General features: G+C 38.1%; 2 protein-coding genes across 2 annotated transcripts; both read left to right on the plus strand.

Annotated features, from left to right (window-relative positions):
- Positions 1-437: 437 nt before the first annotated feature.
- LOC117613115 (probable LRR receptor-like serine/threonine-protein kinase At3g47570) lies at positions 438-3,526 on the plus strand. Its single transcript, XM_034341761.1, has 2 exons — positions 438-3,054; positions 3,150-3,526. Exons 1-2 carry the CDS (start codon positions 438-440, stop codon positions 3,524-3,526), a joined length of 2,994 nt encoding a protein of 997 aa, XP_034197652.1.
- A 2,603-nt stretch (positions 3,527-6,129) lies between these two features.
- Positions 6,130-9,182, plus strand: LOC117613111 (probable LRR receptor-like serine/threonine-protein kinase At3g47570). The gene is given in 3 exon segments (XM_034341758.1): positions 6,130-7,804; positions 7,874-8,737; positions 8,833-9,182. Coding segments are annotated over 3 exon segments (2,889 nt in total).
- The last annotated feature ends 3,642 nt before the right edge of the window (positions 9,183-12,824 follow it).

Genomic DNA, 12,824 nt, shown 5'->3' on the forward strand with positions numbered 1-12,824 from the left:
TATTGTTGCTGGGGCTGTTTCCACTCAAAGGAAATGAAGTCGTCTCAATTTGGAAAAGTAAGTCAGTCATGGGGTGATTCCGACCAAAGAAAAGTCATGGGGTGATTGAGAGAGTGAAGCCCCTATCAGCTTCCAATCCAATGACAGCGTCTGCGTGATTTATGGCTAATTCTTTGCAAGTGACTAATGGAAGCAAGTCAAAGTTTTGTGTCTTTGGAAAGCAAGTCAACCGTGGCTGATCGTAATGACTGGGACTTAGTTAAGCGCATTACTCAATCTTATAAACCAGTTTGCCATGCCTTCATAATCAAATGGGAATATAATATTACCCGCTTCTGATAAACAAATTCAAAATGGGGGTTTTGGTTTTGAAACTGATTTTATTAACATACTCACTTGTGAATGGAGCATTGTTCGTTTGCTCCATGCATTTGAGAATGGGAGGCAACGAGACCGATAGGCTTGCACTGCTAGCCATCAAAGCTCAAATAAAGCAAGATCCTCATAATGTAACGAGCTCCTGGAATGAATCCATTCACTTTTGCTTCTGGCACGGTGTCACCTGCAGTCGACGACACCAACAAAGGGTCACAAGGCTAGACCTCCAATCTCAAAAGCTGGTAGGGTCCCTGTCTCCAAACATAGGAAATCTAAGTTTCCTAAGGGAACTAGAACTACAGAACAACAGCTTCAGCAATAAAATCCCTCCAGAAATTGGGCATTTGCGTAGATTGCAGGTACTGTATCTAAACCGTAACTCATTTAGTGGCCCTATTCCGTACAATATATCATATTGCTCCAACCTCATCTTCATGTATTTCGGTTTCAACGGGTTGGTGGGTAAAATTCCATCTGAATTTGGCTCTTTGTCGAAGCTTCGAAGCTTTGTTGTAGAAGCTAATAATTTAACAGGAGAGATCCCTCCTTCCTTGGGAAACCTTTCGTCTCTCGAGGCAATTGGTGCAACTCAAAATAGCTTGGTGGGAAGCATCCCTACTTCTCTGGGCCAATTGAAAAACTTAACAATTTTGTCATTGGGCTCAAACAACTTATCTGGTACCATTCCTCCCTCCATCTATAACCTCTCTGCTCTTGGTGTCTTTAGCGTAGGAAGGAACAAAATTCAAGGGAGGCTTCCATCAGACTTAGGAAAAACTCTTCCTAATCTCCAATCCTTTAGCATTTCTAGCAACCAATTTTTTGGATCCTTGCCTCTCTCACTATCAAATGCCACAAATCTGCGATTACTTCAAATGCAATTTAACAACTTCACAGGTCAGATGCCGGATTTCCGAAATCTTCAAGACCTAGAGATATTCATCATTCAACGGAATCATCTCGGAAGCGGTACAGATGGTGACTTGAGTTTCGTTTCGGACTTGACCAATGCCACAGAGTTAAAACGGTTGTCGGTGGGTGAAAACAATTTTGGAGGGACGTTGCCCGCATCAATATCCAATCTTTCAACCAAGCTTGAAAAGTTTTGGGTTTTCAGAAACCAACTACATGGAAGTATCCCAACAGAATTAGGGAATCTGGTCAACTTGGAGTCGTTGTCAATGGGGGGAAATAGCTTGACGGGTAACATTCCCACTGAAATTCAGAAGATGTCAAGCCTTGTGGAATTAGATATTTCTATGAATGCATTATCAGGAAGCATTCCGTCCTCTTTAGGAAATTTAACCAAGTTATACAGACTCTTCTTACAAGGAAATAATCTTAAAGGCGTCATCCCTTCAAGCTTGGGAGATTGCCAACAGCTGATAGTATTGGATTTATCTAATAATAAACTTAGTGGCGCAATACCTCAACAAGTTATTGGCCTCCCGTCCTTATCAGTGCTTTTGAACTTGTCGATGAACAACCTTACGGGTTCTCTTCCGATGGAGGTTGGAAAGTTGAAGAGTCTAGGTGTACTGGACGTTTCTAATAACATGTTATCCGGAGAACTTCCTAGTAGCCTTGGTTCATGTGAGAGTTTAGAAGTTTTGTACTTGCAAGGCAACTTCTTCAAGGGGCCTATTCCCTCATCTATGATTGGGTTGAAAGCCATAGGAGAATTAGACCTTTCTCGCAACAATTTGTCGGGTGAAATTCCAAAATTCTTAGGGGGCTTTGTCTTCTTGAAGAAACTAGACCTATCATTCAATGAATTTTGGGGAGCGGTACCAACTGGAGGAGGTGCTTTTAAAAATGCAAGTGCGATTTCAATTACTGGCAACACCAAGCTCTGTGGAGGTATTGCTGATCTGCAACTGCCCAAGTGCAAGTCCAGAAAAGGAGGATTATCTCGTAGCTTGAAATTAATAATCCCGTTAGTACTTTCCGGAGTTGCTCTTCTTGGAATAGTTATGGTGATGTCCTATTTCTTCCTCTGTTCATCAAGAAGGAAAAGGAAAGAGATTCCGTTGAGCACATTGGCGAACCATTTTTTGCAAGTATCATATGCTAATCTTCTAAGAGCTACTGACGAGTTCTCTTCGGCTAATTTGATTGGGGCAGGCAGTTTTGGGTCTGTTTACAAAGGAATTCTTGATGATAATGATAAACATCAACTTGTTGCTGTGAAGGTGTTCAACTTGTTACGCCATGGAGCATCGAAGAGTTTCATGGCCGAATGTGAGGCTTTAAGAAACATCAAGCATCGAAATCTTGTCGAGATTATAACTGCGTGTTCAAGTGTTGACTTTCATGGTAATGACTTCAAGGCTCTGGTTTACAAGTACCTGGACAGAGGAAGCTTAGAGAAGTGGCTGCATCCTCCTACTGAAATTGAAGAGGTAAGAGAGGGACCCAAGAGTTTAAATCTAGATCAAAGGCTAGAGATTGCCATTGATGTTGCTTGTGCATTGGATTATCTTCATAATCATTGCGAAACACCGATAGTTCATTGTGATCTCAAGCCAAGCAATGTTCTTTTGGACAACGAGATGACTGGACATGTTTCTGACTTCGGACTCGCAAGATTTCTCTCCCAAGAAACTGATATTAATGTTTCCAACAATCACACAAGTTCCATTGGAATAAAAGGAACGGTTGGTTATGCTGCTCCAGGTAAGTGGTGTCCTTGTTTTCTTTTTAAATCTTACGAAGTTTGGCTATTTTACTAACAATTGTGCTGATAATATCTTATGATGTTTCAATGGTAGAGTACGGTATGGGAAGCGAGGTGTCAACAAATGGAGATGTCTACAGCTTTGGTATTCTTCTGTTAGAGATGTTCGCAGGAAAGCGACCCACCGATGACATGTTTAATGGGGACCTAAACCTTCATACTTATGTTAAAATGGCTTTCCCTAATCGAGTTATGGAGATTGTAGATTCAACACTTTTTGAAGGAGGCACCAACGAGAGAAGGGTTCAAAAGATTGAGGTGTGCTTGAATTCAATATTTAGAATTGGAATTGAATGCTCTGCTGAATCTCCAACGGACCGTCTAAGAATATCAGTGATTCTGCATCTGAGCTGCATTCCATTAGAGACGTTCTTCTTGGATAGGAACTTTTTCTGCTACGGGTTTGTGTGATGGGGATATTATTTTTTATGTGCTGCCAGAGAAATATTCTTTGTTGCTTGCTGCTGCTAGCCTGGTACAGTAGATGGGAGTTGTGCTACTACTACGTCGTTTTATTTGTGTGTTTGGGCCTGAAGCCCTTAGAAATGTGATCAAACTACTGCATCTTGTGTAAATCTCTTATCTTAAATAAATCTGAAAGTACACTTGATCCTGTTGTTTGGTCCAAATACGTTCCCTAAAAACTATGACGGCCATTTCCTAAGCCCATGCCTATTGTGCAGTCTTCCAAAGATAATTGCATGCTTGCAAACAGGTTTAGCTTAGCGAAAAAGTGTGTTTGAAAAATCATCGTTCCTCCTATTACTTTGACTATCGATTGTATTTAAAAATTGAAAACAACAAAAATATAATCGCATACTCACATGAGCTAACGCATTGTGGCACTATATAGTTATTGCCCTATCTTTCAAGATTGATTTTCCTCCCATGTATAATATAAAGGTGTCTTTATTCATCTGTTTAATTAATTCAGTATTGAAAGTTGGAATTTTTTATGTTATTTTTGTTTGGTTCAACAAAAAATTTAAGTTGATCAGTTCATATTCATTGCTGGTGAATTATTTTGGCTGGTGAAATAATGAAGGGAACTAATAACCAACAAACAAATAAAACAGAGAAATAATAGCCAAAATATCTGTGTGACAGCTCATATCCCTCACTTCCCTTCTTTACTCTCGTCGTCTCATCATATATATAGTCTTTCTTCTCCTCCTGTGCAGCCTCTCTTGATCTTACCGAATACCCAAAAGGCAGAGAGAAGACACTTCCAACCACTGTCAAGGGTATGATCTTACCGAATAACTATTCTTTTTTATTTATTTATAACAGCCATAAAAAAATATATCCAATAACTCCCTCCGATTAATTTTCAGGTTGTCATTAGTTTCTTCAAGCATAGGAACTCTTCAAGATGCAACTGTGTTGTTGGTTGCTTTTTGGCATGGGTGGTGTAGGAAAGGTATATGTCTTCTTAAGCTGCTAATTAATTAGTTGCTTGCAATTTGTGTTTATAAATTATCAAAGTTTGATAAATAAATCAAGCATATATTTTAACTAGTCTTATTGATCTTCCCTAGACAATTTCTTGTTATTGTTTCTCATTATGCTTAATTGGAGTGTTTACCTTGTATTCTCATTTCTTGTGAAAGAGTGACTATAATTTGGTTGGTTAAAGGATAAAACATGGTTGTATTTATAAGATAACATATTTTCATACTGGCCGCAAACAGAGTTGTTCCACATGCACATTTGTTCTTCAATGCAAAAACAATTTTCATCGAGCTCTCAAGTGTTCACCCACAGATTTTGAGACATCAGATTTATTTTCTTGATTATGGTAAGTTGTTCTCTCGCATAGACAGAAATGACATTCCCACAGGTAATACTCTACATATTCTCCAAAAATTTGCATTTACGTATAATATGTATTTATCAACAATTTTTACACATTTCAATAAACTTATAATGCTACTTTGTCAAATTGCAAGATGTTTTGGGACACATCACTGCTATACAGCCTTCGTCTAAAACATGTTGTTGCAGCATCATTGAAGGGGATTCAAATCTCACCCTTCATTAATTAAATTAACTTTAAACAGTTTAGACTATTGCTTAAAAATTAGACATTTAATGCTACTTTTCTAAATGACGCCAAATTTTATTTTATTTTTTCAATTATTTACTTGGAGCAGAGTGAACTTTTCGTCTTTGTACAAATATGCGTATCTTGAAATTAGTCTGAGTATGTTGAAGTAAGCAAATGTATGTACAAGTAATGAATTTGAAATGGATTTCAGTTTATCTATTTATTTAAATTTAATGAATTTGTATTTTTTATTATAATATATATATATATATATATATATATTTGGTACATGGGATGGGCCTTTCTGGGGTTGGCCCCTGAATAGAATTGAAACCTCGTTTTCGAGCCTTTCTTAAAATGGCGATGTTTCTTACGTTCGTTGTTCCGAATTGAAGCTTAATTGTCATTGAATAATTTTACTTCTCTTCACAGCTGTCATGAACTTTGTTTAATCAATTGAGGGGCTCGAAATGTACTGTTGCTGGGGCTGTTTCCACTCAGCTTCCTGGGGTCAAGCTTGTAATTGTCATTTTAACAACCATACAAGTACAACAAATAGGGGTTGCGAGAGCAGTTTTCCTCCAAGGAAGAGGAAATGAGGTCGTCTCAATTTGGAAAAGCAAGTCAACAACGACTAATTTGGCCTTTTCCGTAGATTCCACGTTTTACGTTTAGAAAAACCCCCATCAGCTTCCAATCCAATGACAGCGTCTGCTTGATGTATGACTAATTCTTTGCAAGTGACTAATGGAAGCAAGTCAAAGTTTTGTGTCTTTGGAAAGCAAGTCAACCGTGGCTGATCGTAATGACCGGAAATTGGTTAAGCGCATTACTCAATCTTATTTATAAACCAGTTTGCCATGCCTTCATAATCAAACTCAAAATGGGAGTTTTGGTTATGAAACTGATTTTATTAATATACTCACTTGTGAATGGAGCATTGTTCGTTCGCTCCATGCATCTGAGAATGGGAGGCAACGTGACCGATAGGCTTGCACTGCTAGCCATCAAAGCTCAAATAAAGCAAGATCCTCATAATGTATTGAGCTCCTGGAATGAATCCATTCACTTTTGCTCGTGGCACGGTGTCTCCTGCGGTCGACGCCATCGCCAGAGGGTCACAAGGCTAGACCTCCAATCTCAAAAGCTGGCAGGGTCCCTATCCCCACACATAGGAAACCTAAGTTTCCTAAGGGAACTAGTACTACTAAACAACAGCTTCAGCAATAAAATCCCTCCAGAAATTGGGCATTTGCGTAGATTACAGGTATTACGTCTAAACAACAACTCATTTAGTGGCCCTATTCCATACAACATATCATATTGCTCCAACCTCATCTTCATGAATTTCGGTTTCAACGGGTTGGTGGGTAAAATTCCATCTGAATTTGGCTCCTTGTCGAAGCTTTGAAGATTTGTTTTACAATTTAATAATTTAACTGGAGAGATCCCTCCTTCCTTGGGAAACCTTTCGTTTCTCGAGGTACTTTCTTTACTTGATAATAACTTGGTGGGAAGCATCCCTACTTCTCTGGGCCAATTGAAAAACTTAACATTTTTGTCATTGGGCTCAAACAACTTATCTGGTACCATTCCTCCCTCCATCTATAACCTCTCTGCTCTTGGTGTCTTTAGCGTAGGAAGTAACAAAATTCAAGGGAGGCTTCCATCAGACTTAGGAAAAACTCTTCCTAATCTCCAATCCTTTAGCATTGCTAACAACCAATTTTTTGGATCCTTGCCTCTCTCACTATCAAATGCCACAAGTCTGCGATCACTTCAAATGCAATTTAACAACTTCACAGGTCAGATGCCGGATTTCAGAAAGCTTCATAACCTAGAGGTATTCAACATTCTACGGAATCATCTCGGAAGCGGTACAGATGCTGACTTGAGTTTCGTTTCAGACTTGACCAATGCCACAGAGTTAAAACTGTTGTTGGTGGGTGAAAACAATTTTGGAGGGACGTTGCCCACATCAATATCCAATCTTTCAACCAAGCTTAAAATGTTTTGGTTTTACAGAAACCAACTACATGGAAGTATCCCAACAGAATTAGGGAATTTGGTCAACTTGGAGTCGTTGTTAATGAGGGGAAATAGCTTGACGGGTAACATTCCAACTGAAATTCAGAAGATGTCAAGCCTTGTGGAATTAGATATTTCTATGAATGCATTATCAGGAAGCATTCCGTCCTCTTTAGGAAATTTAACCAAGTTATACAGACTCTTCTTACAAGGAAATAATCTTAAAGGCGTCATCCCTTCAAGCTTGGGAGATTGCCAACAGCTGATAGTATTGGATTTATCTAATAATAAACTTAGTGGCGCAATACCTCAACAAGTTATTGGCCTCCCGTCCTTATCAGTGCTTTTGAACTTGTCGATGAACAACCTTACGGGTTCTCTTCCGATGGAGGTTGGAAAGTTGAAGAGTCTAGGTGTACTGGACGTTTCTAATAACATGTTATCCGGAGAACTTCCTAGTAGCCTTGGTTCATGTGAGAGTATAGAAGTTTTGTACTTGCAAGGCAACTTCTTCAAGGGGCCTATTCCCTCATCTATGATTGGGTTGAAAGCCATAGGAGAATTAGACCTTTCTCGCAACAATTTGTCGGGTGAAATTCCAAAATTCTTAGGGGGTTTTGTCTTCTTGAAGAAACTAGACCTATCATTCAACGAATTTTGGGGAGCGGTACCAAATGGAGGAGGTGCTTTTGAAAATGCAAGTGCGATTTCAATTACCGGCAACACCAAGCTCTGCGGGGGAATTGCTGATCTCCAACTGCCCAAGTGCAAGTCCCAAAAAGGAGGATCATCTCATAGCTCGAAATTAATAATCCCGTTAGTACTTTCCGGACTTGCTCTTCTTGCAATAGTTATGGTGATGTCCTATTTCTTCCTCTGTTCGTCAAGAAGGAAAAGGAAAGAGATTCCGTTGAGCACATTGGCGAACAATTTTTTGCAAGTGTCATATGCTACTCTCCTAAGAGCTACTGACGAGTTCTCTTCGGCTAATTTGATTGGTGCAGGCAGTTTTGGGTCTGTGTACAAAGGAATTCTTGATGATAATGATAAACATCAACTTGTTGCTGTGAAGGTGTTCAACTTGTTACGCCATGGAGGATCAAAGAGTTTCACCGCCGAATGTGAGGCTTTAAGAAACATCAAGCATCGAAATCTTGTCGAGATTATAACTGCGTGTTCAAGTGTTGACTTTCATGGTAATGACTTCAAGGCTCTGGTTTACAAGTACATGGACAGAGGAAGTTTAGAGGAGTGGCTGCATCCTCCTACTGAAATTGAAGAGGTAAGAGAGGCACTCAATCTAGAGCAAAGGCTAGACATTGCCATTGATGTTGCTTGTGCATTGGATTATCTTCATAATCATTGTGAAACACCGATAGTTCATTGTGATCTCAAGCCAAGCAATGTTCTTTTGGACAACGAGATGACTGGACATGTTTCTGACTTTGGACTCGCAAGATTTCTCTCCCAAGAAGCTGGTATTAATGTTTCCAACAATCACACAAGTTCCATTGGAATAAAAGGATCGGTTGGTTATGCGGCTCCAGGTAAGTGGTGTCCTTTTTTTCTTTTTAAATCTTACAAAGTTTAGCTATTTTACTAACAATTGTGCTGATAATATCTTATGATGTTTGAATGGTAGAGTACGGTATGGGAAGTGAGGTGTCAACAAATGGAGATGTCTACAGCTTTGGTATTCTTCTGTTAGAGATGTTCGCAGGAAAGCGACCCACCGATGACATGTTTAATGGGGACCTAAACCTTCATACTTATGTTAAAATGGCTTTCCCTAATCGAGTTATGGAGATTGTAGATTCAACACTTTTTGAAGGAGGCACCAACGAGAGAAGGGTTCAAAAGACTGAGGTGTGCTTGAATTCAATATTTAGAATTGGAATTGAATGCTCTGCTGAATCTCCAACAGACCGTCTAAAGAATATCAGTGATGCTGCATCTGAGCTGCATTCCATTAGAGACGTTCTTCTTGGATAGGAACTTTTTCTGCTACGGGTTTGTGTGATTGGTATATTATTTTTTATGTTGCTGCCTGAGAAATATTCTTGTTGCTGCTGCTAGGCTGGTACAGTAGATGGGAGTTCTGCTACTACTACGTCGTTTTATTTGTGTTTTGGGCTTGAAGCCCTTAGAAATGTGATGAAACTACTGCATCCTGTGTAAATCTCTTATCTTAAATAAATCTGAAAGTACACCTGATCCTGTTGTTTGGTCCAAATACGTTCTCTAAAAACTATGACGGCCATTTCCTAAGCCCATGCCTATTGTGCAGTCATCCGAAGATAATTGCATGCTTGCAAATGGATCTAGCTTAGAGAAAAAATATGTTTGAAAAATCATCGTCCCTCCTGTTACTTTGACTATCGATTATATTTTGGCATGTGAATGCAATTTCAAACTGCAAGGCCCCGTGATTTCTATTTGTAATTGAACTCTTTCCGTATAAAAATAAATAAAATAAATAAATAAACTCATTACACAATTATTTCTTCTATATCTGACCCGACTGTTCATCAGCTGACGTGCGAGGTAATGTAAAAAAGTCATATTATCATTCAAGCATATAATTGTCATATTCCATGTTTTGTTTTCACATGTCTTGTTGAAATATTTCTTCGCTCTCCTGAAAAATTAATTAAATAAAACAGTAGTTGGAAATAAAGAAACTCTCTGAGAACAATAAAACAATGTTATTCAGATTCCTTCATCACGTCATGCATATAAAGTAGTTTGTCATGCTTGAACTTAGAGCACTTTTATCCATTTGTCATGACAAAGGATAAGGGGAGGCAAGTGCTGTTACTATTCATGTAAATGGTAACAGCCCTTGCAAAAGGCTTGTGGTGTTTCCACTTATTGCCGTGACAACCACTATTCACATGAGATGTGAGGAGATGAATTTATATAGAATTTTGGTGTGAGAAGTGAAGACTATGACTAAGTATTTATTTAAAAAAATTCTTAAATTTTTAGTATTTTTTCAGATTTTTTTGTTAATTTTTCGTTACTGACGTCAGTAAACCCAGGCAACACCCAAGCTATTCTTGTTTAGGCTGACCCGATTTGCAGAGATCCACAAGCTGCCATGGCTGTAGAAGCCCACTGGAACGTCAAATAAGGGCTTGGGCCCACTGTTGCCCAGGCTAGGGGTGAACGCTGGAAGTGCTCTTAAGAGGTGTGGCCGTGTGAATGTTTCTTCCCCCCTTTTCTCTGACTTGTTGGCTCCCATACATAGGCATGGGAAAACCCACCTAAGAAAGTATGGGCCTTGCCCTCACCCATTAGTTGTGAGGCCAATCTCCCCCTCATCAAAATGGGGAGTTTGGTTGTGCGATTGCAGGGAGACTAGAATGATGGGTTATTGTGGGGAGTTATAATGAAGGGATCTTTAATCTCGTTCGATTTAGTGCAGCGTTATTATTGAATTGTCGGCTTGAACTCTCTCATTGTAACTGCTCAACATAACCCCTCATTATAAAAGCTCCCATGAAATTGACCCTTATTTCAATTAAACCTGTTACAATAATTCAACAGAAAAAAGAAATGGATCCATCAACGAAGTCGAGTCCTGTATGCTGATAAGTCATTTTCTTCCTTATTCTTTCCAGAATATTTTGGCTACCAATTCCCTTTTTTTTTTTTTTTTTTCAATCAGTATTTATTGTGATTTGCGAAAAAGCCTCTAACAGCTAGAATATACAACATTTATTTCTATAAATAATATATATATTTATAACCCCTTAATATGAGAAAATGAATTTTTTTTATTTATTTAAAAAAAGCTGACTTTAAAAGTCGAGAAGAAAAGCACAAAGTCATTGCAAGTCGCAAATCTGCTCCAATCGATAGCTATAAAATTCCAAACACAATACTGCAATTGATTGATATTGTAGTCTTCAGCCGAATTGATCAGGAAAATACCCAATTGATTGCGATATATTTTGATTTACGAATGGGCTTGGTTGTTTAATTTTCTTCAATCTTGGGGTTACAACTTACAATACCCATCTTCAATTACCATACATTTAAAGTAAATAAGAAGCCCAAAGAAAGAAAGAAAAAGAGAGACAGGATTACAGGGACACAAACGAAGAACTGAGAGAGAGAGATGACATATCCATAAAACATTGAATTAGTTTAGATTAGATGGTCTAGATTTTATGAAATGCGGCCTAAATACAGAGACTTGAGATTCTTCTTAGCATAAGTCTTGATGATAGTCATTTTCTTCCTTATCTCTCCAGAATATTATGACAAACAAACTTGACAAGTCAAGCCTATCAGCTTTAGTAATTACTGTGAGCAAAGAAACCACGTACACAAGTGACCAACAACATTGGTTTGGCCTTGGCCATGGCATTTGTTTTCATTCACAAGTCTTTGTTTAAAGTCTTCTCTTTCATCACTTTCCTGGCATTAGTAAGAAACACAATGCTAGCTATCGTGTAGACTTGACTTAAGCTTAGATATATGTTAATGTCATCAAAGTTGTTCAAAAGTTCCAATTATGTATATAAATTAATTAGCTTGGAGAGCTTACAAATGTCACAACGCAACGCAACCCATCTCTCTATATCTTTCACTTTCAGTCTTTCAACCTTGTTGTGACTTGGCCCATGTCCTCTAGTAAATCTTAATCAAGAGGCGAAGCCCCACTCCAGCTTCCAATCCAATTGTCTGCATCATGCATATGACTAATTCGTTGCAAATAAGTGAAAGCAAGTAGTTGCTATTTTGCCATCATTAAGTCAAGTCATCCTCGGAAGCAAAGTCACCCTAAACCGATGGTGGAAATGTATATGAGTGAATAGTTGTCAAATTTTGTATTTTTGCTGGGGCTGTTTTCACTCAGCTTCCTTCCTACCTCTCAGCCATATGTTTTCAAGAGATTGTAGCCACTGAAAACTTTATTCTACTGTTTTCAAATGGTCTTGGTCCTTGGAGTTTTCTAGCATTAATTTGTGTAATTGTTATTTGCAAAGCAAGTCAACAGGGGTTGTCCATATCAGACCATATATGATTTTATTTGGTTTTATTTTGAGCTTTGTAAACCAATCTGAACTATTTATGTGTATATTTATTTATTTATATTATATTTTACATAGGTAATATTCTAATTAGGTAATAACTATATATAAATATTTAAATTAAGCTATATTAGTTATTGAAATTTAAAGTTTTATGGCATGTGAAGCTTTAGGATGGTTTCGTACTCTAGAAAATTACTAGCAAAGGTGCTCGCGCGATGCAGCAGGTTTTAAAACCGTGTGAAATGTATACACAATCATTAAAAAATATATGAAAGACGGTACTATTTATATAGACAAATCTAAATAGTGGCATCATTCTTTGTCACAATCGTGAAAAAATATATGAAAGACGGTACTATTTATATAGACAGATCTAAATTTTATTTTTAAGGCTTATAAATTCACAAATGGCCCAATTTCATACAAATGAAGGTGATTGGGCCTAGAAAAATAGAGGTGATTTGAAGTTGGACTTAGGAAAGCAAGTCAACCGTGGCTGATCGTAATGACCGAACTTGGTTAAGCGCATTACCCAATTTTATTTATAAACCAGTTTGCCGTGCCTTCATAATCAAACTCAAAATTCAGA

The sequence above is a fragment of the Prunus dulcis genome, unplaced genomic scaffold, assembly GCF_902201215.1.
Source record: "Prunus dulcis unplaced genomic scaffold, ALMONDv2, whole genome shotgun sequence".
NCBI classification, from domain to species: domain Eukaryota; kingdom Viridiplantae; phylum Streptophyta; class Magnoliopsida; order Rosales; family Rosaceae; genus Prunus; species Prunus dulcis.

What these genes read in the sequence shown, in the direction of transcription:
- LOC117613115 (XM_034341761.1), top strand. Translation starts at nt 438, where the DNA reads ATGGGAGGCAACGAGACCGATAGGCTTGCACTGCTAGCCATCAAAGCT. An exon ending in GGTTGGTTATGCTGCTCCAG is followed by an intron (nt 3,055 to 3,149) that starts GTAAGTGGTGTC and finishes TTTCAATGGTAG; the next exon opens with AGTACGGTATGGGAAGCGAG.